This window comes from Panthera leo, chromosome Y (genome assembly GCF_018350215.1).
Source record: "Panthera leo isolate Ple1 chromosome Y, P.leo_Ple1_pat1.1, whole genome shotgun sequence".
NCBI lineage: Eukaryota > Metazoa > Chordata > Mammalia > Carnivora > Felidae > Panthera > Panthera leo.
In genome coordinates, this window is record NC_056697.1 from 7,442,376 (window position 1) to 7,466,291 (window position 23,916).

General features: G+C 35.3%; 1 protein-coding gene across 4 annotated transcripts in view; it reads right to left on the reverse strand.

Moving 5' to 3' along the window:
• The window catches only part of LOC122212687 (probable ubiquitin carboxyl-terminal hydrolase FAF-X), a 160,413-nt gene that overhangs the window by 57,264 nt on the left and 79,233 nt on the right, over positions 1–23,916 (reverse strand). For all 4 annotated transcript variants that reach the window (XM_042926655.1, XM_042926652.1, XM_042926654.1 and 1 more), the window contains exons 16-24: positions 22,634–22,976; positions 21,551–21,646; positions 20,864–21,075; positions 19,444–19,684; positions 18,758–18,907; positions 17,639–17,759; positions 7,332–7,462; positions 6,927–7,205; positions 3,876–4,001 (exon numbers count right to left, since the gene is read on the reverse strand). In XM_042926655.1, coding sequence (XP_042782589.1) covers positions 3,876–4,001; positions 6,927–7,205; positions 7,332–7,462; positions 17,639–17,759; positions 18,758–18,907; positions 19,444–19,684; positions 20,864–21,075; positions 21,551–21,646; positions 22,634–22,976 — 1,699 coding nt within the window. The remainder of the gene's footprint in view (positions 1–3,875; positions 4,002–6,926; positions 7,206–7,331; positions 7,463–17,638; positions 17,760–18,757; positions 18,908–19,443; positions 19,685–20,863; positions 21,076–21,550; positions 21,647–22,633; positions 22,977–23,916) is intronic.

Sequence of the window (23,916 nt, forward strand, 5' to 3'; positions counted from 1 at the left end):
AGCTGGAGTAGCCATACTTATATCAGACAAACGAGATTTTAAATTAAAGGATGTAACAAGAGATGAAGAAGGGCATTATATAATCATTATAGGGTCTATCCATCAGGAAGAGCTAACAATTATAAATGTCTATGCGCCAAATACGGGAGCCCCCAAGTATATAAAACAATTACTCATAAACATAAGCAACCTTATTGATAAGAATGTGGTAACTGCAGGGGACTTTAACACTCCACTTACAGAAATGGACAGATCATCTAGACACACCGTCATTAAAGAAACAAGGGCCCTGAATGATACATTGAATCAGATGGACTTGACAGATACATTTAAAACTCTGCATCCCAAAGCAACAGAATATACTTTCTTCTCGAGTGCACATGGAACATTCTCCAAGATAGATCATATACTGGGTCACAAAACAGCCCTTCATAAGTTTACAAGAATTGAAATTATACCATGCATACTTTCAGACCACAATGCTATGAAGCTTGAAATTAACCACAGGAAAAAGTCTGGAAAACCTCCAAAAGCATGGAGGTTAAAGAACACCCTACTAACGAATGAGTGGGTCAACCAGGCAATTAGAGAAGAAATTAAAAAATATATGGAAACAAACGAAAATGAAAATACAACAATCCAAACGCTTTGGGATGCAGCAAAGGCAGTCCTGAGAGGAAAACACGCTGCAATCCAGCCCTATCTCAAGAAACAAGAAAAATCCCAAATACAAAATCTAACAGCACACCTAAAAGAAATAGAAGCAGAACAGCAAAGATAGCCCAAATCCAGCAGAAGAAGAGAAATAATAAAGATGAGAGCAGAAATAAACAATACAGAATCTAAAAAATCTATACAGTAGATCAATGAAACTAAGAGTTGGTTTTTTGAAAAAATAAACAAAATTGATAAACCTCTAGCCAGGCTACTCAAAAAGAAAAGAGAGAGGACCCAAATAGATAAAATCATGAATATTAATGGAATTATTACAACCAATCCCTCAGAAACACAGCAATTATCAGGAAATACTATGAAAACTTATATGACAACTGGACAACCTGGAAGAAGTGGACAAATTCGTAAACACCCGCACACTTCCAAAACTCAATTAGGAGGAAATAGAAAGCTTGAACAGACCCATGGTCAGTGAAGAAATTGAATAAGTCATCAAAAATCTCCCAACAAATAAGAGTCCAGGACCAGATGGCTTCCCAGGGGAGTTCTACCAGATGTTTAAAGCAGAGATAATACCTATCCTTCTGAAGCTATTCCAAAAAATAGAAACGGAAGGAAAACTTCCAGACTCATTCTATGAAGCCAGCATTACTTTGATTCCTAAACCAGACAGAGACCCAGTAAAAAAAGAGAACTACAGGCCAATATCCCTGAGGAATATGGACGGAAAAATTCTCAGTAAGGTACCAGCAAATCGAATTCAACAGCATATAAAAATAATTATTCACCACGATCAAGTGGGATTCATTCCTGGGATGCAGGGCTGGTTCAATATTTGCAAATCAATCAACATGATACATCACATTAATAAAAGAAAAGAGAAGAACCATATGATCCTGTCAATCGATGCAGAAAAGGACTTTGACAAAATCCAGCAACCTTTCTTAATAAAAACCCGCGAGAAAGTCGGGATAGAAGGAACATACTTAAAGATCATAAAAGCCATTTATGAAAAGCCCACAGCTAACATCATCCTCAATGGGGAAAAACTGAGAGCTTTTCCCCTGAGATCAGGAACACGACAGGGATGTCCACTCTCATCGCTGTTGTTTAACATAGTGTTGGAAGTTCTAGCATCACCAATCAGAAAACAAAAGGAAATCAAAGGCATCAAAATTGGCAAAGATGAAGTTAAGCTTTCACTTTTTGCAGATGACATGATATTATACATAGAAGATCCGACAGACTCCACCAAAAGTCTGCTAGAACTGATACATGAATTTAGAAAGCTGCAGGATACAAAATCAATGTACAGAAATCAGTTACATTCTTATACACTAATAATGAAGCAACAGAAAGACAAATAAAGAAACTGATCCTATTCACAATTGCACCAAGAAGCATAAAATACCTAGGAATAAACCTAACCAAAGATGTAAAAGATCTGTATGCTGAAAACTATAGAAAATTTATGAAGGAAACTGAAGGAGTTATAAAGAAATGGAAAAGCATTCTGTGCTCATGGACTGGAATAATAAATATTGTCAAAATGTCAATACTACCCAAAGCTATCTACACATTCAATGCAATCCCAATCAAAATTGCACCAGCATTTTTCTTGAAGCTAGGACAAGCAATCCTAAAATTCGTATGGAACCACACAAAAGGCCCCAAATAGCCAAAATAATTTTGAAGAAGACCAAAGCAGGAGGCATCACAATCCCAGACTTTAGCCTCTACTACAAAGCTGTAGTCATCAAGACAGCACGGTACTGGCACAAAAACAGACACATAGACCAATGGAATAGAATAGAAACCCCAGAACTAGACCCACAAACGTATGGCCAACTTATTTTTGACAAAGCAGGAAGGAATACCCAATGGAAAAAAGACAGTCTCTTTAACAAATGGTGCTGGGAGAACTGGACAGCAACATGCAGAAGATTGAAACTAGACCACTTTCTCATACCATTCACAAAAATAAACTCAAAATGGAGAATGTGAGACAGGAAACCATCAAAACCCTAGAGGAGAAAGCAGGAAAAGACCTCTTTGACCTCAGCCGTAGCAATTTCTTACTTGACACATCCTGAAAGGCAAGGGAATTAAAAGCAAAAATGAACTACTGGGACCTTATGAAGATAAAAAGCTTCTGCACAGCAAAGGAAACAACCAACAAAACTAAAAGGCAATCAACAGAATGGGAAAAGATATTTGCAAATGACGTATCAGACAAAGGGCTAGTATCCAAAATCTATAAGGAATTCACCAAACTCCACACCTGAAAAACAAATAATCCAGTGAAGAAATGGGCAGAAAACATGAATAGACACTTCTCTAAAGAAGACATCCGGATGGCCAACAGGCATATGAAAAGGTGCTCAACGTCGCTCCTCATCAGGGAAATACAAATCAAAACCACACTCAGATACCACCTCACGCCAGTCAGAGTGGCCAAAATGAACAAATCAGGAGACTATAGATGCTGGAGAGGATGTGGAGAAACGGGAACCCTCTTGCACTGTTGGTGGGAATGCAAATTGGTGCAGCCACTCTGGAAAACAGTGTGGAGGTTCCTCAAAAAATTAAAAACAGACCTACCCTATGACCCAGCAGTTAGCACTGCTAAGAATTTACCCAAGGAGTACAGAAGTACTGATGCATAGGTGCACTTTTACCCCAATTTTTATAGCAGCACTCTCAACAGTAGCCAAATTATGGAAAGAGCCTAAAGGTCCATCAACTGATGAATGGATAAAGAAACTGTGGTTTATATACACAATGGAGTATTACTTGGTAATGAGAAAGAATGAAATACGGCCCTTTGTAGTAACGTGGATGGAACTGGAGAGTGTGATGCTAAGTGAAATAAGCCATACAGAGAAAGACAGATACCATATGGTTTCACTGTTATGTGGATCCTGAGAAACTTAACAGAAACCCACGGCGGAGGAGAAGAAAAAAAGAAAAGATGTTAGAGTGGGAGATAGCCAAAGCATAAGAGACTCCTAAAAACTGAGAACAAACTGAGGGTTGATGGGGGGTGGGAGGGAGTGGAGGGTGCGTGATGGGTATTGAGGAGAGCACCTTTTGGGATGAGCCCTGGGTGTTGTATGGAAACCAATATGACAATAGATTTCATATATTGAAAAAAAAATAAACCATTCAAAACCCTAGAGCTTTCAAAATCTGGTACTAACCTCAGCAGATATTTGTTGGGCAAGACGTATAGACACATTTCTAAGCATGCACTCAGATGATGGATTAGGAATAATCTGAAGAGCATTCTGTAGCACCACTGCTTGATCATGAGTTACTTGGTTGATCTGTAAACATTAACATTTTTACTTGGAGAAAAATCTTATACGTAAGCACAGTTTCAAAAATCTGCACATAACAAAAACCTAACTCTCTGCTATTCATTTATCACCTCTCTTAGAATGTAATCCTTCCACTTATCCACTGTACGATTTTCAGTGATCTTCATAAAAAGCATTTCAGCCTGCCAACACGGTAGACTTCTCTTAGTTACCTTTAGGAGTGACAATACTCTACTGTAAACTCCATTCTTAGATGAACATTGTTTCTACACCCGAATTCACTATCTTTCTTTTCTTGAGAAAGAGAGGGAGAGAGACAGAGACAGAGAGAGTGGTGGGGAGTGAGAATGAGGGGGAGAGAGAGAGAGAGGGAGAGAGAGAGAGAGAGAGATCCTAAGTAGTCTCCATGTTCAGCACAGAGCCCAATGCGGGCCTCTCACAACTGTGAGATCATGACTTGAATTGAAATCAAGAATTGGAAACTTATCTGACTGAACCACCCAGGAGCCCCAGAGTTCACTTTCAATTGCAGAAGATAAATGACATGGCTTTAAGTAATCTTTTACAAATTTCCAGGTAAAACCTTTTCCCACCCTTCTGGTTATTCCTGTCAAGATAACATTGAGAGAAATGCATAAATACACCTTCAAACTACATAAATACACCTTCAATTTTTTTCTAACTTTTAAATTTATAACCACTCAATTATTTCCCCTTTAGTCTTCTGTACTCTCTCTCTGCCCCTCCTCTGCTTGTATTCTCTCTGTCAAAATAAACTTAAAAAACTGTCCTTAAAAAAATGCTAATTCACTTTTAACAACCAATTAGATTTTATTTTTTACGTCAGTAGAATCTTGTTGCACTTTTCTTATGCTGCAACTATTCTTATTAAGGTCAGCATTGGTATTAATTTCCAATTCAACCCAATAAACTGTAATTAAGATTAGGTATATTCTTCAGGATAATAATAACTTTTTCTCCCTATGCTACCTTTGAAATTAAATATTTTTCTATTCAAAAAAAAAGGCCTCAGGAGCGCCTGGGTGGCTCAGCTGGGTTAGGCGTCTGACTTCGGCTCATGTCATGATCTCACGGTTTGTGAGCTTGAGCCCTGTGTCGGGCTCTGTGCTGACAGCTTGGAGCCTGGAGCCTGCTTCAGATTCTGTGCCTCCCTCTCTCTCTGCTTCTTCCCCACTCACACTGTCTCTCTCTCCTTCAAACATAAATAAAAATTTAAAAAAAAAAAGGCCTCAAATGCTTCATGGCAAAAGAAGTTAAAACAAGGAAAAATAAAAAAAGAAAGGTCACAAAATTTTACTCAACAGTATATACAAGCTCTTAAATCTAAAAGGAAAAATTCCTAGAATTAATTTTATTCAATAGTTATTCTAGTTCTCAAATTATAACCCTCTTCTTTATATTATTGGTAATTATACAATGAAAACTTTTAATTTTTTAAATGATTTTATTTATTTTTGAGAGACAGTATGAGAAGGGGAAGGGCAGAGAGAGGGGGAGACACAGAATTCATGAAGCAGGCTTCAGGCTCCAAGCTCTCAGCACAGAGCTCAGTGTAGGTCTAGAACCCATGAACAAGATCATGATCTGAGCCGAAGCGGGATGCATAACCAACTAAGGCACCCAGGCACCCCTATAATAAACATATTTTTAAAATGAATTTTGTATTTGGTACCTTATTAGAATGTGAGCAACCTGCAACTGAACAGTATTAAGTACACCTTTGTATTTTAATGGCACATTTTCTAAACAGTAAATATTGAAGGTATAAAGAGATACATAAAACTGCTTTCCATGTACTTCATTAAGCTAGTATGCAAAGGATCATGACAAAAACCTGTTTTTATATAAATATGTACAGAACCCACAAATAAAGCATCACACTTGGAGTAAAGTTAATGTAATTTTCTTTTAAAAATTTTCTTGTACACAGCCACCATTTTTCTTTTCATCCATTTATATGCAGAAAATTGCAAAATTATATAAAAGTGAAAGAATATAGGGGTGCCTTGGTGGCTGAGTTGGTTAAGCATCCGGCTTCTGGTTTTGGCTCAGGTCATGATCTCACAGTTAAGGAGTTCAAGACCCACATGGAGTTCTGAGCTGACAGTGCAGAAACTGCTTGGGATTCTCTCTCTCTGCCCCTTCCCACTCTCTCTCTCAAAAGTAAATAAATAAAAAATTTAAAAAAATTAAAAACAAAAGTCTAGTTCTGACCACACCTCCAGAAATCTGTTAGAGAAAATCTCAGACATTATATTTTATTTAAAATGCCTCACTATATGAGTCTTCTTTGAAGTAATATCCATAATACTATTAACTCACCTCATGTTATTAAGGGGATGTGTAAGTATCAAATGTGTAGTAATTCAAATTTCTGTGATGAAGAACCAACATATTTATAAAGAAAATCTATATCCCTAGCCCATTTTTATCTTTAGCTGGTGTTTAATAAAACAATCATAAGTAACCATCACTGATGAACTAAAATCCAGTGTGAAGTAAATGCCCCCATTCAACCCCATTTGCATCAAATCTCAGTGTATCAGGATGATACCATGGGAGAGAAGAGTTTTTGTCAATAATGGTTGTTACAATGGCCACAATGGAAGAAGAGGTGGGCAATATGCCAATTAGATCTTTTCTTTTCTACCTTTATATATCGTTATATTTTTCAGGTATCAGTTAATAAAGGCTCAGGTGAAGTTTCTGAGACCTAAACAACTGACACTTAAAAGGGACTTAAGGATTAGTGACATCAGTATAATCACCAGAGAGTATTTACATTTACAATACAAATATAACTTAATAGATTCAATTGAACTTGCATTCTGTACTTAATCATTTAGCAGTTTAGCTTTAAAATTAAACATCCACCATAAAACTTATTAAAGATTTTTAAAGTTTTATTACCGGTGTTACAGGATCTGCACCCTCTACAACTGGCTGACAAGCTTCTGCTACAGCTCGAACATGGCCATAGCCTATGGCAGTTAACAATAGTTTGGCTATCTTAAGACCATTGAAGTAAGCACCCCTTCGAGTTTCTATATCTGTATTTGGCAGGAAGTTATTTCTTGTTAACATACTCAGTACAAGGGGTAAGCCACCACTTTTTAAAAAGTGAAACTGAAAGTCAGAGGAATCATCTGCCAAATGTACACCAGCAGGCATCAACAGGGCATAAACTACCTGGGGAAAAAAAATAAGAGGGGGCTGTATTAAAAGATGTTAAAATTTCCAAAGATTATAATCTTAATGCATGTTATTTCCATTACCATATGATATGAAAATCACATTCTGAAAAATAAAACAAACCTCTGTTAGATATAGCACTCGGGAGGCAGAAGGACCAAGGAAAAGTGAATCAAGAGATGATCCAAGGTTATTTTCTCCAAGTTTTGCATAGTCCAAACAAACAGCTTTTAATTTTTCTACTGTTGTGCTATCTGCAAAAAAACACAGACTAAAGTAAAATGTATCAGATGTTCTTAACATTTCACATTTAATATACTGAAGAGCATATTATCTTAATTAGAAAACACCATCAATAAATATTAGCAAAGCTGACCTGTAAGATCAAATGTTAAGATATAATCAGACCTGGACTGATTAATAATCAACCACAGTTCTTTAATTGTCAACCCAAAATATGAAAGGAGCAATTTCCTATCCAGAGACGGCAAATCAACATGTCCTCCCACATCCACTGGAAACAGAAAAAACCCCCAAACACTCAAAAGGAATTATTCTCCTTAAAACACAATCTCCTCCCACCAACTGCTTAATTATTTGCCTCACATGATGAACGGTTTGTTTTTAAAATTAAGTCACAATTTAAGACCATAGAGAAAACTTTCCTGATGTACAGACAGTGCAAACCCTTTGCATTGTTGTCATATTATCAACAGAGACTTAAAAAAAAAAAAAGATACATGATGCTAACCTGAATATCCCCACTTAAAAGAAAACATAGCAGTAGATATTCATGATCTGAGACTACACGATGATTTCTTATGTATGGTGCCAAAAGCACAAGTGACAAGAGGAAAAACATTAACTGGACTACGTCAAAATTAATCTTCTGTGAATAAAAGTAAACGATTTGGAAATAAAAGAGAAAATGGGACAAAATGGGAAGAATATTTATATACTATATATCTGATAAAGGACATCTATTTGAATGTACCAAGAACACTTACAATTCATAACAGAAAGAGAGGGACACCTGGGCGGCTCGGTCAGTCACACCTCTGACTCTTGGTTTCAGCTCAGATCATGATCTCAGTTTGTGGGTTTGGGCCCCATGTAGGACTCCACACTGACAGCATGGAGTCTGCTTGGGATTCTCTTTCTCTTCTCCCCCATCCCCCACTATATGCCCCTCCCATGCTTGTGCTTGATCTTGCTCTCTCTTGCTCTCAAAATAAATAAACTTAAAAAACAACAGAAAGACAAACAACACAATTAAAAACTAAGCAAAAGCTGTAAATAGACATTTTTCCAAAGACGTACATATGCCTGGTAAGCCCATGAAGAAACAATCATTAACTATCAAAGAAATGCATATGAAAGCCTCATTGAAATGCCCCTTTAATACAACTTAGCAAGACGAAATGGAAAAACAGTAATAGATTATCAATGAAATGTGGAAAAACTGGGACCCTTATACTTGTGGAATTAGGAGTGGTGCACCAACTTTGGAAAACAGTTTGGTAGTTCCCCATTACGTTAAACATGGAGTTACTTCCTCATCCAGCAATTTTTTCTCCCAGATATATACATATATATATATATGTATGTATACATATATATAGACACACACACACACACACACACACATATATATGTATACATATATATAGACATAGACACACACACACACACACAAAGTTCACACCAAAACTAGTACTGAAATGTTCACAGCAGTACTATTCACAACAGCCAAAAACTGTACAAAACTTAAGCATTTGCTGACAGAGAAAATGGATGACAAAACTGTGATTTCCATACACTGAAATATACATTTAGTCTTAAAAAGAAAAGAAATTCAATTCTGACAACACTAGAACATGGAAGAATATATCTTTACACTAAGTGAAGTAGGCTAGTCGCATTAAGACAAATACTGTATGAATCCACTTCTATGGGGTATATAGAAGAGTCACATTCAAATAAACAAAGTAGAATGTAGTTGGGAAGAGAAGGTAAAATGCATAGTTACTGTTCAATGGATACAGAGTTTCAGTTTTTCTAGATGAAAATGTTCTGGAATTGGTTGCACAATTGTGCATACAGTTAACACCACTTAACACATCAAGATGGCCAGTTTTATGTATGTATTTTGTATAGTAAATATTTTGTAAATTTTGTATATTTTGTAAAGTGCAGATTATAAAAAAGCATAAAGAAGTCCAAACTGAGATGTAGTCTGCAAAACAAGTGGTCTCAACTTTTTACCTCAGGTAATGATCTCACAGTCCATGAGTGTGAGTCACGCAATTGGCTCCGCACTGACAGCATGGAGCCTGCTTGGGATATTCTCTCTCTCACTCTCTCTCTCTGCCCCTCCTCCACTTGTGCTTTCTCTCTCAAAAAATAAATAATAAACAAAAAAAGCATAGGTGCTATACCCCTTTCTCTTAAGTTAGAAAATTACATAAAGGAAGACTAATACAGCAAATGTACCATAATGTTAACAATTATTGAATTGTGAACAGTGTTTGGAAGTTCTTTTTATCATTTTATGTAGTTTTAAAATTCCTACAACATAGGGGCGCCTGGGTGACTCAGTCGGTTAAGCATTCGACTTTGTTTCAGGTCATGATCTCACATTTCATGAGTTCAAGTCCCACACTGGGCTCTGTGCTAACAGCTCAGAGCCTGGAGCCTGCTTTGGATTCTGTGTCTCCCTCTCCCTGATCCCTCCCTGCTCACATTTTGTCTTGCTCTCTCAAAAATGAACATTAAAAAAAAAAAAAAATCTTACAATATAAAGAGTGGGTTTTGGGGGCACCTAGGTGGCTTCGTCAGGTGAGCTGTTGAACTCTTGCCTAGGCTCATGTCTTGATCTCACAGCTGTGAGTCTGAGGCCCTTGTTGGGCTCTGCACTGGGTGCGAAACCTACTTAAAACAGGGATGCCTGGGTTGGCTGAGCATCTGACTTCAGCTCATGTCATTATCTCGCAGTTAGTGGGTTTGAGGCCTGCGTCAGGCTCTGTGCTGACAACTCGGAGCCTGGAGCCTGCTTCAGATTCTGTTCCTCCCCTGTTCACGCTGTCTCTCTCTCAAAAATAAAAAAAATTAAAATACAAACAAAGAAAAGGACTGGTTTAATTAAGAAAAAAAAAAGATTTTTTAAAGTCTATTTTGAGAGACAGACAGACAAAGGGACTGGGAGAGAGAGAATCCCAAGTTGAGAATCTCTGCACCATCAGTGCAGAGTCCAACATGGTGCTCAATCTCACGACTGTGAGGTCATGACCTAAGCCGAAATCAGGAGTCCAGTGATCAAGTGGCAAAGCCATGCAGCCCCTGTCCCCCACGACAAATGATTTAAAAATTTTTTAATAAAAAAAAATTAATAAATTTAATAATTAATAATTTTAATTTAATAAAAAAATTTATTAAAAAAATTTTTTTAAACGTTTATTTTTGAGAGAGACAGAGTGCAAGTGGGGGAGGGGCAGAGAGAGAGGGAGACAGAATCTGAAGCAGGTTCCAGGCTCTGAGCTGTCAGCACAGAGCCCGATGCGGGGTTCGAGCTCACGAATTGAGATCAGCACCTGAGCTGGAAGTCGGGTGCTTAAACCGACAGAGCCACTCAGGTGCCCCAACAAATGATTTTTAATTGAAAAAGAAGACATTTTGTTTCTCTGCCTGACCACTGCCATCATACCCAGTGGCTGAAGTTGAACTTGATGGCTGCTAATATGAAGGAACTGATGTACAAATTGGCTAAGAAGGGCCTGACTGCCTCAGTCTCTCCCTATAAGACTCCCATGGTGTTGCACGTTTTGTGAGCAGGCAATAAAATCCTGAAAACACTTAAGTTGAAAGGACTTGCTCCTGATCTTTCTGAGGATCTCTGTTATTTAAGAAAGGTACTGCTGTTTGAAAGCATCTTGAGAGGAACAGACAGGAAAGATGCTAAATGCCAATGGAGTCTGACTGAGAACTGCTGTAATCACCAGTTGGCTTAACACTGTAAGACCAAATGAGTCCTCCTTATCTATTGGAAATACAAGTCATCCACAGTCTCTGCCCTCGTTGCATAAATTTGTGTATGCACTAAAGCAATAAAACTACTGTCTAACTAGAAAAAAAGAATAAGACAATGCAGTAAAGAGGAGAAAAAAAAAAACTCACTACCAATTATAGCATAAGAAAAATGAGTATAGTCTGTCCTACAAGAACATATTTCTGTAACACCAGTAAGCTCTGCCAAAAAGGAGAATATATGTATAATATGTGTATTAGTATAATATGACATATTAAAAGATAAAATGGGCAAAATGAGTGACAGGAAGTGACAGAAACAGGTTAAATCACAGGAATGAAAGGTACAGCATAAGAAATATAGTCAACAGGACCGAAATACTGTTGTATAATGACAGATGGTAACTACTTTTGATGAGGACAGTATAATGTACAGTTTTGCTGAATCCCTTCCTTGTATACCTGAAACTAAGGTAACATTATATGTCAACTATACATCAATGTTAAAAGAAAATGATAAAAAAAAGAACAATTAAAGTAAAAACTATTCACAGGTTTTGCCATGCTTCAGCCGTCTAAGTAGGCTCCATTTCCTTGTTTATGTCCACTTTTTGGAAATCCTTTTTATTTCATACCGCTTCTTCCAACTGAATGCCTTATCTCAAAGCTGTCTTGGTAGTATCTCCTCTTTTTTTCTTTTCTAAAACATTTAATATATACCCCAACAGGATCTAGTATGCAAAGATACCTGCCAGAGTTGTACAGGTTATCTCCAAAGATACCAACTATGGTTTCTCATAGTGCTCTGTTTAAATTTTATGTGGAAGAACAGCCTGGCCTCTAGAACTGGAGAGCAGGCTAAGTAAGTTCGAGTATACGGAAAAGGGTGGTAGTAAAGCAAGGGACTGGTGCATTACAGGATTAATTATATAAGCACATGTATCAAACGTAGTATCAAACCAGGTTTGTCACTGTCAGGTAAGTAAATCTAAAGTACTGACAAGAAGAAAGCATAAGGAAGAATGTAGATTAGACTGCAACTGGAGGCACTATTGTTAACTCATGTGTGTAAGTACATATATGTACACATCTAAGGCAATCAATACTTAGCATCCATATCTCAGCTTCTAAATACCATTTTACTCTAAAAGTAGTTGGGGCTCAGGAAATGGCTGATTGCAGAGCTCGAAAAAACTTCATCTACTGGCCAAGATATAAATGACATTTAACTCTGATGAGGTCTCTTGAGTGCAGGAGCAACAGAAATGTGTTCAGAGAAAATAAGTGTCTTTTACAAGGAAATCTCCTTAAGGGTTGAGAGCACTGTAAACCACACAGCCAATGAAAAAACAAGGCACTGGAAACAGTGGTGATATGGCATAAGGATACAAAGAACTCTGTGCATATAATTAATGTTACTTTGAAATGGCTACAGTGGCAAATTTTTAACTATTTATATTTTACCAAAATAATAATACAAAAGTAATGCAGTAAGTGAATGCAAAAGCAATTCAATAAATAAATTTGAGTTATTTTTGCTAGGCCCACGATAAGGTAATGGTTATCAGTGTAGCTTAATAATTGTTTAGCCTCAGTCAATCTCAAGTTTTCATTCAGTAACTGAGGAATTGGCCTAGAATAACATCCTCATTGAACAACTGCAGAGCAAAATTTCAAAGAAGCTGACAAAACATAATTGAGTGCAATCTAGTAGAATCTGCTAAAATGTATTACAACTCACTGTAGTTATGTGTGGAACAGAAAAAGCCTTAAGAGGAAAAGATTTATATAGTCATGCATTTGTCCATTTTCATATATTAAACGTATTTGTTTCATTTCATCCATGGTCAGTCATTCACTGTATTACTCACCATCAAGTATTCTGTGGAAAACATGTGAAAATTTATCATCTGTTATTAAACCAGCGGTGCCAATAGTAAACTTCATTGACTTTCATGGACTTAACATCATTCATTAGTTTCATGAATTTCTGTTGGAAATAGAATCTGGGTATCTTAACTTGCCCTACTATACAGCAGTTTAATAGTTTAGCAGTAATAAAGTACAACTGTGATTTTGTTGTTGTTGTTGTTGTTGTTAGGGAGAGAGAGAATAGAGAGAGCATGAACACATACACACCACTGGCAGAGAGGGAGATCATCCTAAATAGGCTTCATGTCCAGTATGGAGCCAGATGTGGGGCTCAATCTCATGACCTTGAGATCATGAACTGAGCCCAAATCAAGAGTTGGACACTCAACCAACTGAGCCACCCAGGTGTCTCAGTTTATCTCTCACTTCTAAAAAGTTTATGTATTTATTTTCAAAGAGAGAGTGAGAGAGCACAAGCGTGAGTGGGATAGGGGCAGAGAGAAAGGGAGAGAGAATCCCAAACAGGCTAAGCACTGTTAGCACAGAGCCTCAAGTGGGGTTTGATCCCATGAACCATGAGATCAGGACCTGAGCCTAAATCAAGAGTCAGACATAACCAACTGAGCCACTTAGGCACCCAATATAATTCTGATTTTTAAACTACACAGGGTTGAGAATGAAACTTCTTCTGAACAAGAAGAAAGATCCTCAACTAGTGCTACCAAACACTGAAAGGTTTACAAATTTAGGTTTTGCTGCAGACTTGACGCTTCTTAATAAATTCAGCCTGTAATCCTAAGGCAAAAGAGTACTTTAAATGAAAAATGCTGCAGTGGAGTCATTTAGATGCTAACACGTTTTAATTCACAAGAAATGTCAAGTATTATACATTTCCCACTCCAATCAAAATTAAAAAATGATTTCCATTTCTATACAAATTTACAGCTGACATTCTTTCCAAACTGTAAATGTAGTTGCTGTATAATTTTTAAACCCTGATGTAAATACAAAGAAGATTTCACTATTTCAGAATGCATTTAACTGTGCAACTGAGAAACTTCCATCCTGACCTTTTTAATTTTTTTTTAAATGTTTATTTATTTATTTTATAGAGAGCAAGTGAGCGAACGTGCACAAGCAGGAGAGGAGCAGAGAGAGACACACACACACACAGAATCCGAAGCAGGCTCCAGGCTTTGAACTGTCAGCACAGAGCCTGATGCAGGGCTCAAACTCACAAACCGGGAGATCATCACCTGAGGTGAAGTCAGACACTTAACCAACTGAACCACACAGGTGCCCCCATCCAGCCTAAATTTCAAAGGGGATTAATCTGTAATGTAAGGACATGCTAAAAATAAAAAATTAAAGAATACTGACACAAGGATGGAGAATTCTATAAATTTCTTTCATGAAATGAGATAACCAGCAGTACCCTGTTTGTGGAAAAACCATGTCAAAGATAAAATATACAAAATTCTATTTTATTTATTAAATTTTTTTTTCAATGTTTATTTTTGTGAGACAGAAAGAGAGAGAGAGACAGAGAGAGAGAGAAAGAGCATGCACACGAGCAGGGTGGGGAGAGAGAGAAGGAGACACAAATCTAAAGCAGGCTTCTGAGCTATCAGCACAGACCCTGACTGGGGCTCGAACTCATGCACCGTGACATCATGAACTGAACGGAAGTCAGATTCTTAACCAACTGAGCCACCCAGGCAATGCTACAGAATTTATATTTTAAAGCCCAACAATAACAAATAAGTGTTTACAACTAATTTAATGATAGTGAATACAAATTTTCAGCCCTTTCCTGGAATAAAGTCATACCCCACCATAAAAAAATTACATTAATTCTCATTAGGGAACATGTATTATAAAAAAACTGCACTTATTATTTTTATAGGAAGAATTTTACTAATACAAAGTTTGTGAAAAAATATTTTTCACTCTCATTATGTAAATTCCTACATAATTTTTTTTTCAATGTTTATTTATCATGCCTCTTGGTTGACAAAACCTAGAATATTTACTATCTGGCCATTTATAAAAAAAGGTTTTCTATCTCTTTGCTAAAGATATTACTGGAGAAACTGGTGCATCTTAACTGGGGTCAGTCAACTATATAGCAGAACATGTCAATGTTAATTTTCTGATTTAGATGTTACATAGGCGAATGTCCTCATTTGAAGGAAACATGGCTTACTGTTTCGGGATACAATAAAAACATCCTGCCAACAAATAACTGTGATATGGTTTAAGAAATAAACAGTTCTTTGTATTATACTATCCATTTTTTTATTTTTGCAATTACCTCAATAAATAATACACACATGATTTTGTAGAACATAAAGTTTAGGTGATCATATATAGCAGAAACCCTGTAAAATGTTCATAAAATAAAACACAAGGCTATGAAGAAGCAGTAGAAAAAAATAACATTAAAACGCTACAGAAAGCTGAAAAGAAAAGGCCCCAAAAGAAAACTACAAGATTGAGTAACAGAGGCAAAATTGTTAAGGGATTTAACAACATCCTAACACAAATATATAACAGTATATTCTAAAGTAAAGGAAAAAAAAAAAAAAGAAAAATTTTTCAAAAGCACAAATAAAGCCATGAGGAAAGAAAAGGAAAAAAATAACCTTTTTACCAATAAGGTCCACTGAACCTTCATCAATAGCACACACACACACAAATCTACCCCAAGGCACTTCATCAACACATTTCAGAATTTAAGGGTTTAAAAATATACAACATACAAACAGCTTCAATTTTCCCACCAGCCAACACTCTTATGGCACTATAATGGAACAGACATTCAATCAAAGACACTATGCTTAAAATATTGCTTGTAAAAAAAAAAACAAGAACAAAAAAATATGTAATACTGCAAGTGAGAGTTTAGTTGTATTCAGCTAAGTGATTAAAAAAAAAATCTACTCCCCATGGACCCCTTTATTAGAAGAATATGCTTCAGCAAAAATGAGGACTGACTCAACAAGGGACTACAGCAGGATTCACAGTAAAAAAGTCTGTTATAAAGAGGTCCCAGAAAGGGATGCCTGAGTGGCTCGTCAGTTAAGTATCCAACTTAGGTCACAATCTCATAGTTTGAGTTTGAGCCCCCACATCAGGCTCTATGCTGACAGCTCAGGCTCTATGCTGTCCCTGCTTTGGATTCTGTGTCTCCCTCTCTCTTTGCCACTTCCCCATTCATGCTCTGTCGCTCTCAAAAATAAACATTAAAAAAGGGGGGGGAGGCCCAGAAGAGTAAATATATCAAAGAGAAGAACTACACTAAAAGAAACGGAGGAAACACCCCAAAAATATAATACAATGAATTTGACCATGTGGAAAATTGTTTTACAAAATTATTAAAGAGAATGTGAGAAACAATAATAAATGTCATATAAATGACATATGAACATATGAACATGCTCATGACAAATGAACAGAAGGGGAGAATTTATTTTATTAAAGTTTATTTTGAGAGAAAAAGAATCTCAAGAAGGCTCTTTCTGCACTGCTAGTGCAGGGCTTGAAATCACGAACTGTGAGATCATGAATTGAGCTGAAATCAATAGTTGGTGCTTAACTGATTGAGCCATCCAGGCCACCCAAAGGGAAATTTTTACATCTAGAATAAACAAGTGTGAGTAGCCTAGGAAATTAAAGTTTTTCATACACTGCTGAATCACTGTATGGTACATGTACACTAAAGTAACAATGTATAAACTGGAATTAAGAAAGAATTTAAAAAAAAACAGGGGCACCTGACTGGCTCAGTCAGAAGAGCATGTATCTCTTGATCTTGGGAGTATGACTGAGCCCCACATGCCAGAGATTACTTAAAACAACAAACTTAAAAAATAATAAAATAAAAATATTTTAACAGTCTTGTTAAAATATATTTTATTGAGTCCAAAATACACCTACTTACATAGTTTTGAATATGTAAATGATTGATACAAATTTAAGCAAAAAACATTAATGATCAAAAAAGAATGGGAGTAAGAAATGTTTTTGTCTATACTGACATCAGTATACAGTAACTGACATAAAAGTGATACGAATACATTATTTAGAGGTAAACTGCATAACAATAAGAGCTAAATGCTGAAAATGGTCATTTCTTTGAAAAGAAAATGGAAGGTGGGGATGGGTGCGGTACCAGATCATTGTTATTCATTTTGGCCTTTGAAGAATCCTGATTTTCTAAATTGTGTGAATTAGTTTACTATGAATATTTTAAAATTATGCTAAATATTATTACTATGTTTTAAAGTAATCTCTAAATCCAATGTGGGGCTTGAACTCATGACTCTGAGATCAAGACTAAGCCAGCCAGGCACCTCCTATGTAAAATATTCTTATCTATCCGTGAAAAATCTCTCAGTGACAATATTGTGGGTAACACATGATCCATATTATAAACTATACCAAAGTATATATCATAGGGAACAGAATCTATCATGTTCTTGTCAACACTGAAGGGGAGAGTGTTGGCAGAAAAGGTCAGGCAATTTTCTTACCTGGTGGCATGAGTTTCATAAGTATTCTTGCTCCATCTCTAAGAGATGGCATATTGAGACTGCAACCTAAATCAGCAACTTGCCAGAGGAAAGCTATGTATCTGGGATGTAGTGACATTATCTGGAATACAGAAAACAAGAAGGTTTATGTATAAAATAAGTTTAAAAGGTTTTGTTATTCAGAATTAGTATCTTTACTGTCTCCAAGAAAGTTTTCTAACTGTCTTACATGAAATTACCTCCTTTCCCATTTTTTCACATTTACAAATCCAATGATTCCATTATGATGCAAACTTAATAACTCATTAAGCTTTCTGAACTACCTGGTATAATTTCTTTGCTTGTTCTACTGTTTTCATAAAGCAGAAATTTTACATAGGACTCAGGTGCTGTTTATACAAAAGGGACTTCGCCCCTTGAGGGGTTGCTGGTAAATCCCTAATCTCATTGTTGGCAATCTCAAATGACTCTTCACACTGAAGCAGCTGGTATTACTGCAGCTATAACAATTCTTAAAAGGTAGAGGGAAGAGAAAGTGTAAGTAATTGAACACTTGTTGTTTCTTTAGATATGAAAAATACTACTAAAAATTTGCTGAAGACAGATTATATATTTCCTTAAAAAGAGGTTCAAAGAAAAGATTGACAATATAGTAGTATTTTCATAAGTAATAGTATACTCTAATTCAACTGTAATAGATTAATTCTACCCAAAAATAATACCGTATCTATGGAAAATTTTTTTTTAATGTTTATTTATTTTTGACAGAGAGAGACAACAGCATGAGCAGGGGAGGAACAGAAACAGAGGGAGACACAGAATCCAAAACAGGCTCCAGGCTCTGAGCCATCAGCACAGAGCCCGACACAGAGCTCGAACTCACAGACTGTGAGATCATGACCCGAGCTGAAGTTAGACGCTCAACAGACTGAGCCACCCAGGCGCCCCTCTATGGAAAATTTTTATTTTAAATTCCAACAATTAAGAAATCCATCCAAAAGTTACAGTTAACTGTATATATTTACTTGACATTTGACCCATCTATGAAACTTGTTTAATTCCTTAGAAAAAGGACCATTCCAAGAAACATGTAATGTTTTGCATACACAGCTGACTCACCACGCCAGGCAAACAACTCTCCACTTCTGGATTGGGACCATCACTGTAGTGATTACAATGGTTGCCAGGAGATCCAGTTGATGAATCAGAAGAACTATCAGGGCTTGAAGGCATGTTGGAACTTACTTGTGTAAGTTTAGCTGTAATTACCTAAAAAAGATAGAATATATTAGTTGCAAAGACAAGGGAAAATACTTTTCCAAAATACATAAATTTGATATACCAAAAGACTAAAATATGTATCATGCTTTATTTTAGATATATACTAAAAAAGTACTGTACAAAATAACCATTTTAATAGGGTACTTTTTTCACTATCCTAGTGTCATGATACTTATCTTTTACAGGGTTATAATCCAGAAACTTAACAGACAAGAGTGCACACAAAGTTCGTTAAACAATCACTGAATGAGTGAAAAATAGCCTGGATGTTTAATTCTTTGGGAATATTTGAAAGTTATATATGTATTGGGGAGCTTGGGTGGCTCAGCTGGTTAAGTATCCAACTGTTGGTTTAGGAATAGGTCATGATTTGGGAATTCGAGCCCTGTGTCAAGCTCTGTGCTCATCAGCATGGAGCCTGCTAGGATTCCGTCTCCCTCTGTCTGCCTCTTCCCCACTCATGCTGTGTCTCTTAAAATAAATAAACTTTAAAAAGTAAAAAAGAAAATTACATATGTACTTACTGATTTATCTTTTAAGTTTAATTGTCCTATCAGCTTTCTGTCATCTTCGGAATCTATTAGCTCACCACCCACAAAAAGTTCGATTTTTGTATGGGCTACATTTGCTTTAATACGGTTCAGAATACATCGTCGTACTGAACCAACTGTATCATTTGTATGAGACCATATGTCCAAGTCATCAACCTGTCTGCCATGGTTTGGAAATCGAACTATAAGAGAGAGGTGTTTACCACGGAATGCCCTAAAAAATTTTTAAAATAAAAAAAATTAAAAAAATGAACAATCATATTCAGCAATTACCAAGAACATGAAACTGGGATTTTAATATTTTCTTAAAAGAGGAAGACAGTTAGTTTTACTTTGTTTTGAGAATATTAAATATAACTTCTTTAAATTATAAACATTAAATTTTGGAACTACAATATAATTATATCCCACTGTGGCTAATCTTTGTTTCTATGGCTGCAAAATGAAAAATCTCTACTTTATGATAAAGAGACATCAGTTAATTTTAAGCTACAAGATCTCAATTCACTAAGAATATTTTCAAATGAAAACATACACAACTTGAAAGTATCAAAATAAAGTGCATGTTTCTATTACACATTTATAGAAATTCTTAAAAAGAAAAGTCACCCAAAAATATTTACCTTTCAGTATTCTCTTCTTATAGATGAGATACAAAACAAAAATTATATTCAAGAATCATTTTACATTTTTAACTTTAAAATTGATCACAATTAAAAACCAGACAGTACCAATTCTACAAACTTTACCCAAATCTAAAATTGCCATTTAAATGTTTTTTAATTAATTGAGCTTGTGTAGTTTATGATTATCTGATTTATACTGCAAAATACTGGAATTATTTATAATTTATGATTATACTAACATGATTTAGTAATTTTTTATTTTTTAGTACTTTCCAAATCTAAAGACAACTTAGCAAAGACCATTTAAAAACATTCTTGTTCATCATATCTATTAAATATGTATCTTTCAAGAATTTTATTTTTATTAGAGTAAGTGAATATTATCAACAAAATAAAATACACAGCTGGTATGAAATACCGTTCCCATTTAGTAAGTGATAATAGCTTAGAACCAAACCAATCAAGAAGAAAGGAAGGAAAGAAAAGGAATAGAAAAGAAAGGAGGCAAAAAAAAAAAAAAAAAGAAAAAGAAAAATTATGGTTAATGACTGATGATATGCAATGAAAATGAAACTCAGAACTTTCTACTTAAAAAACAAAAAAACTTGAGAATGCAAATAATGTTTTTAAAAGACAGGACACTGAAATCTAGAAATGGAAAAATTCTTTACAGCCCTTTTTACCTATATGTCATTACTTTCCTAATTCACTGGCTAGGAAAATAACAAATGACTACAAACTAACTACTAAATGAATTTCTTACAAACCTTGACATAGGCAGAATTGTTCTTTCCTCGTGATAATCACTGTCACATTCATTTATGTATTCCCTTAAAACAGTTAATACTCGAACCATTCGAATGGCTTCCTGTCTTGCACAATTAATACTGTCTTCATCACCATCCAAAACACACAATGTATCATATGAGGCTTTCAAACGATCAAAGCAAGACTGGATGAAGTCTTCATGGATAACAACCTATAAATAACAGACCAAAGAAAGACAATTTAAGTTGATTCACAATCAAATATGACAACAATCTAATAAAAGAAAATAAAGTAAAATTTCGACTTGTATCTAGTTATCAATCACATATTTACTCACTAATAATACACAAAAGAAGGCTGACAGTAAGAACACAAGCAATTAAACCAATTATTGAAAACAACCACAACAAAAACCTTTAGGACTAAGTATCAAGTCAGTCAAATTTTTGGCTATCTCAACAATAATTAGCTTTATTCAAAATAATACTAACCACCTCGGGATAATTACCAAGCCAATACTCTTTGAGTTAGAATTTTTATAAGGGACAAATGTGGATCAAATACTTAAATATTTGGTAAGAGCTAAAAGAATTAATTTCTAGTTTTAAATTTAAAAAGCTTCCTCTAAACAGAAGAATACTTTTGACTTAGCTCATGTGAAAGTTTTTATGCACTTTAAACCTCACCTGATTGACCTGTAACCTGGGGCCAAGGTTTGTGTATATCTCTTTAAGGAGATCTATAGCTCTGTTGGCAATGTCATCATTACTCTGAATCACAACCTAGATCCAAAAATTAGAGTATTAGTAATATTCAAGAACTATTTTATTTGGCACTTAAATAATGTAAAATTAAATAACCTAAAATGAAGGATTAATAGACGCAAAATGTAGGTGCTCTGATAGTGCAATTATTTATATATACATACACCTTCCTCCCCGTCTTCAGATAACATACATTTTAATCAGGAATATTTAACTCTGCAATTTGGTAGAGAAGCTGTGAGATTTTCAAGGAGTGTTTCAACTAGCATTATATAAATTTTCATTATGGCAGTTACTGATGTTTAAAACTGTTTAAAAACCTTTGATTTTAATTAAAAAACCCAGCAAATCTTAGTCTACATACAGTTTGCAAAAACTACAAGCAAGAACAAAAACTCAATATAACAAAAATACATGGAAGCTGAAAAATATAACAATATAACAGGTTAGATTTAAGATGACAATAAGATTTATTTACACTATCAAAATGGAAATGTTAACCTTAAATTAAAACAGTTAACATTTTCTCTTCCAGGTACTTAAACACATACAAAATTAAACAGTGTAAATAAAGGTATTAAAACACAATTCTTCTGTAAAAATAATTCTCCCTTCTCTCCATTATTCATTTTGCATTAAATATACAATAAGCCTGGAGACCTAACTTAAATACGAGACAATAACTTTCATGAGGGAGGGATGAAAAATGTGTAGGTAGACAATGGAACAGTACATTCATATATATCTCAGTCTAAGTTAAAATAGATTACCAGTGGCAAATGATAAAAGACAAAACTGAGGGGAAAAACCGCAAATCACTGGCAAACAAAAGTGATGTTAACAAGAAGGTAAAGATGAACAATCTCTCCCCCCAGATTTCTATGACAAACAGCAAAGCAGGATCAGTACATATAACTTACAAGTAAAATTCTGATTTCCATAAGTGTACTTAAAAACAACCCCAGGTACAATAATTGTGAACAAGAGTTCCTATTTCTCACTTACCCTCCAGAGGTAGTCTAATCCTATTAGTTCCAAATCATCCATCATATAGGCTCTTCTTTTTGCTACTAGTTTCCCTTCACGACAATTAACTGCTTTGAAGAATCGTTCAAAACATCTCATTCCATTTTCAGTTAACAAGGAGGGATCAAGCTGAAGCACATTACTTTCAAAGAAGTCCTTATTAATATCAGGATCTAAGTCTGGTTCATCCCCCATTAACTTGGAATACCACTTAAAACAGGCTTCACGATCACAAAGGTAAACTGCATTCTCTGCTAAGCACTTCCATATCTGTTTTGCCTGAGGAGCACAGAGCCACAGTTGGCCATCCTTCAATAAAAATCTTGGAAAAATTAAAAAAAAAAACAACAATCACAGTAATTAGGTCTATGTAATCCTCCAACACAATTTATTTCAATATGTCTTAAGTAGTATTTATCACAATTAGGTTTTAACTATAGCTTACAGAGGTATTCTTTCAAAAGAACTTATTTCTTATATTGTATCTGGTAGTAAAAAAAATAACATTCATTTATTTGATAAGCATATATTTATGATATTGTATGCACAGAATCTAGTTAATTCTATGACTATTAAAGTCACAACTATTAAAGTAAAATTTTAATAAGAGTGGTGGGTCTGCTTCAGGTAGTCTTTCTTCAGATTCTAGTTTCCTGTAGCTAGAAGTCTGCTCCATCTACTGTTTGCCCTTTCAGTGAATGACAGTGAATGAAAACAGAAGCTAACTTTAACCTAAATAATACTTTTTTTGCATTTAATTCTTAATTAACAAAACGATAGTGGCTTCATGTCCAATAGAGTATGATATACTTATTTCATGTCAGTAGGTTTCTTCTTTTGGGTATTAATTACATGTTTCCAATATCTCCGTAATTGTAGGACTGAATATGAAGAGGCCTTGTAGTTTTCAATCCTTATCTAATCCTTCACACCTTCATATATACATGAACATGGGATCCAGAATAATAAAACACAAAAAATGCACTACTGTTTGTAGTAAAATGCAAAACTTTTCAAAATATGGCCCCCAGGTAAGTTTGGTAAATTACTGGATGTTGCAGAAACGGCAGACATTTTAAAGTGAGATACACTAAATATTAGTAGTTCAGTTCTATCACACACAGTTGTGTCATTTCAAACAAGTTACTTCCCCCAACTGAATCACAGTCTTATTTCAAACTGGAATAACACTGCCTCACAGAGTTGCTATGATGATTAAAAGGATTAGTGCAAATCCAAATATGCAGTAGGCATTAACTCTC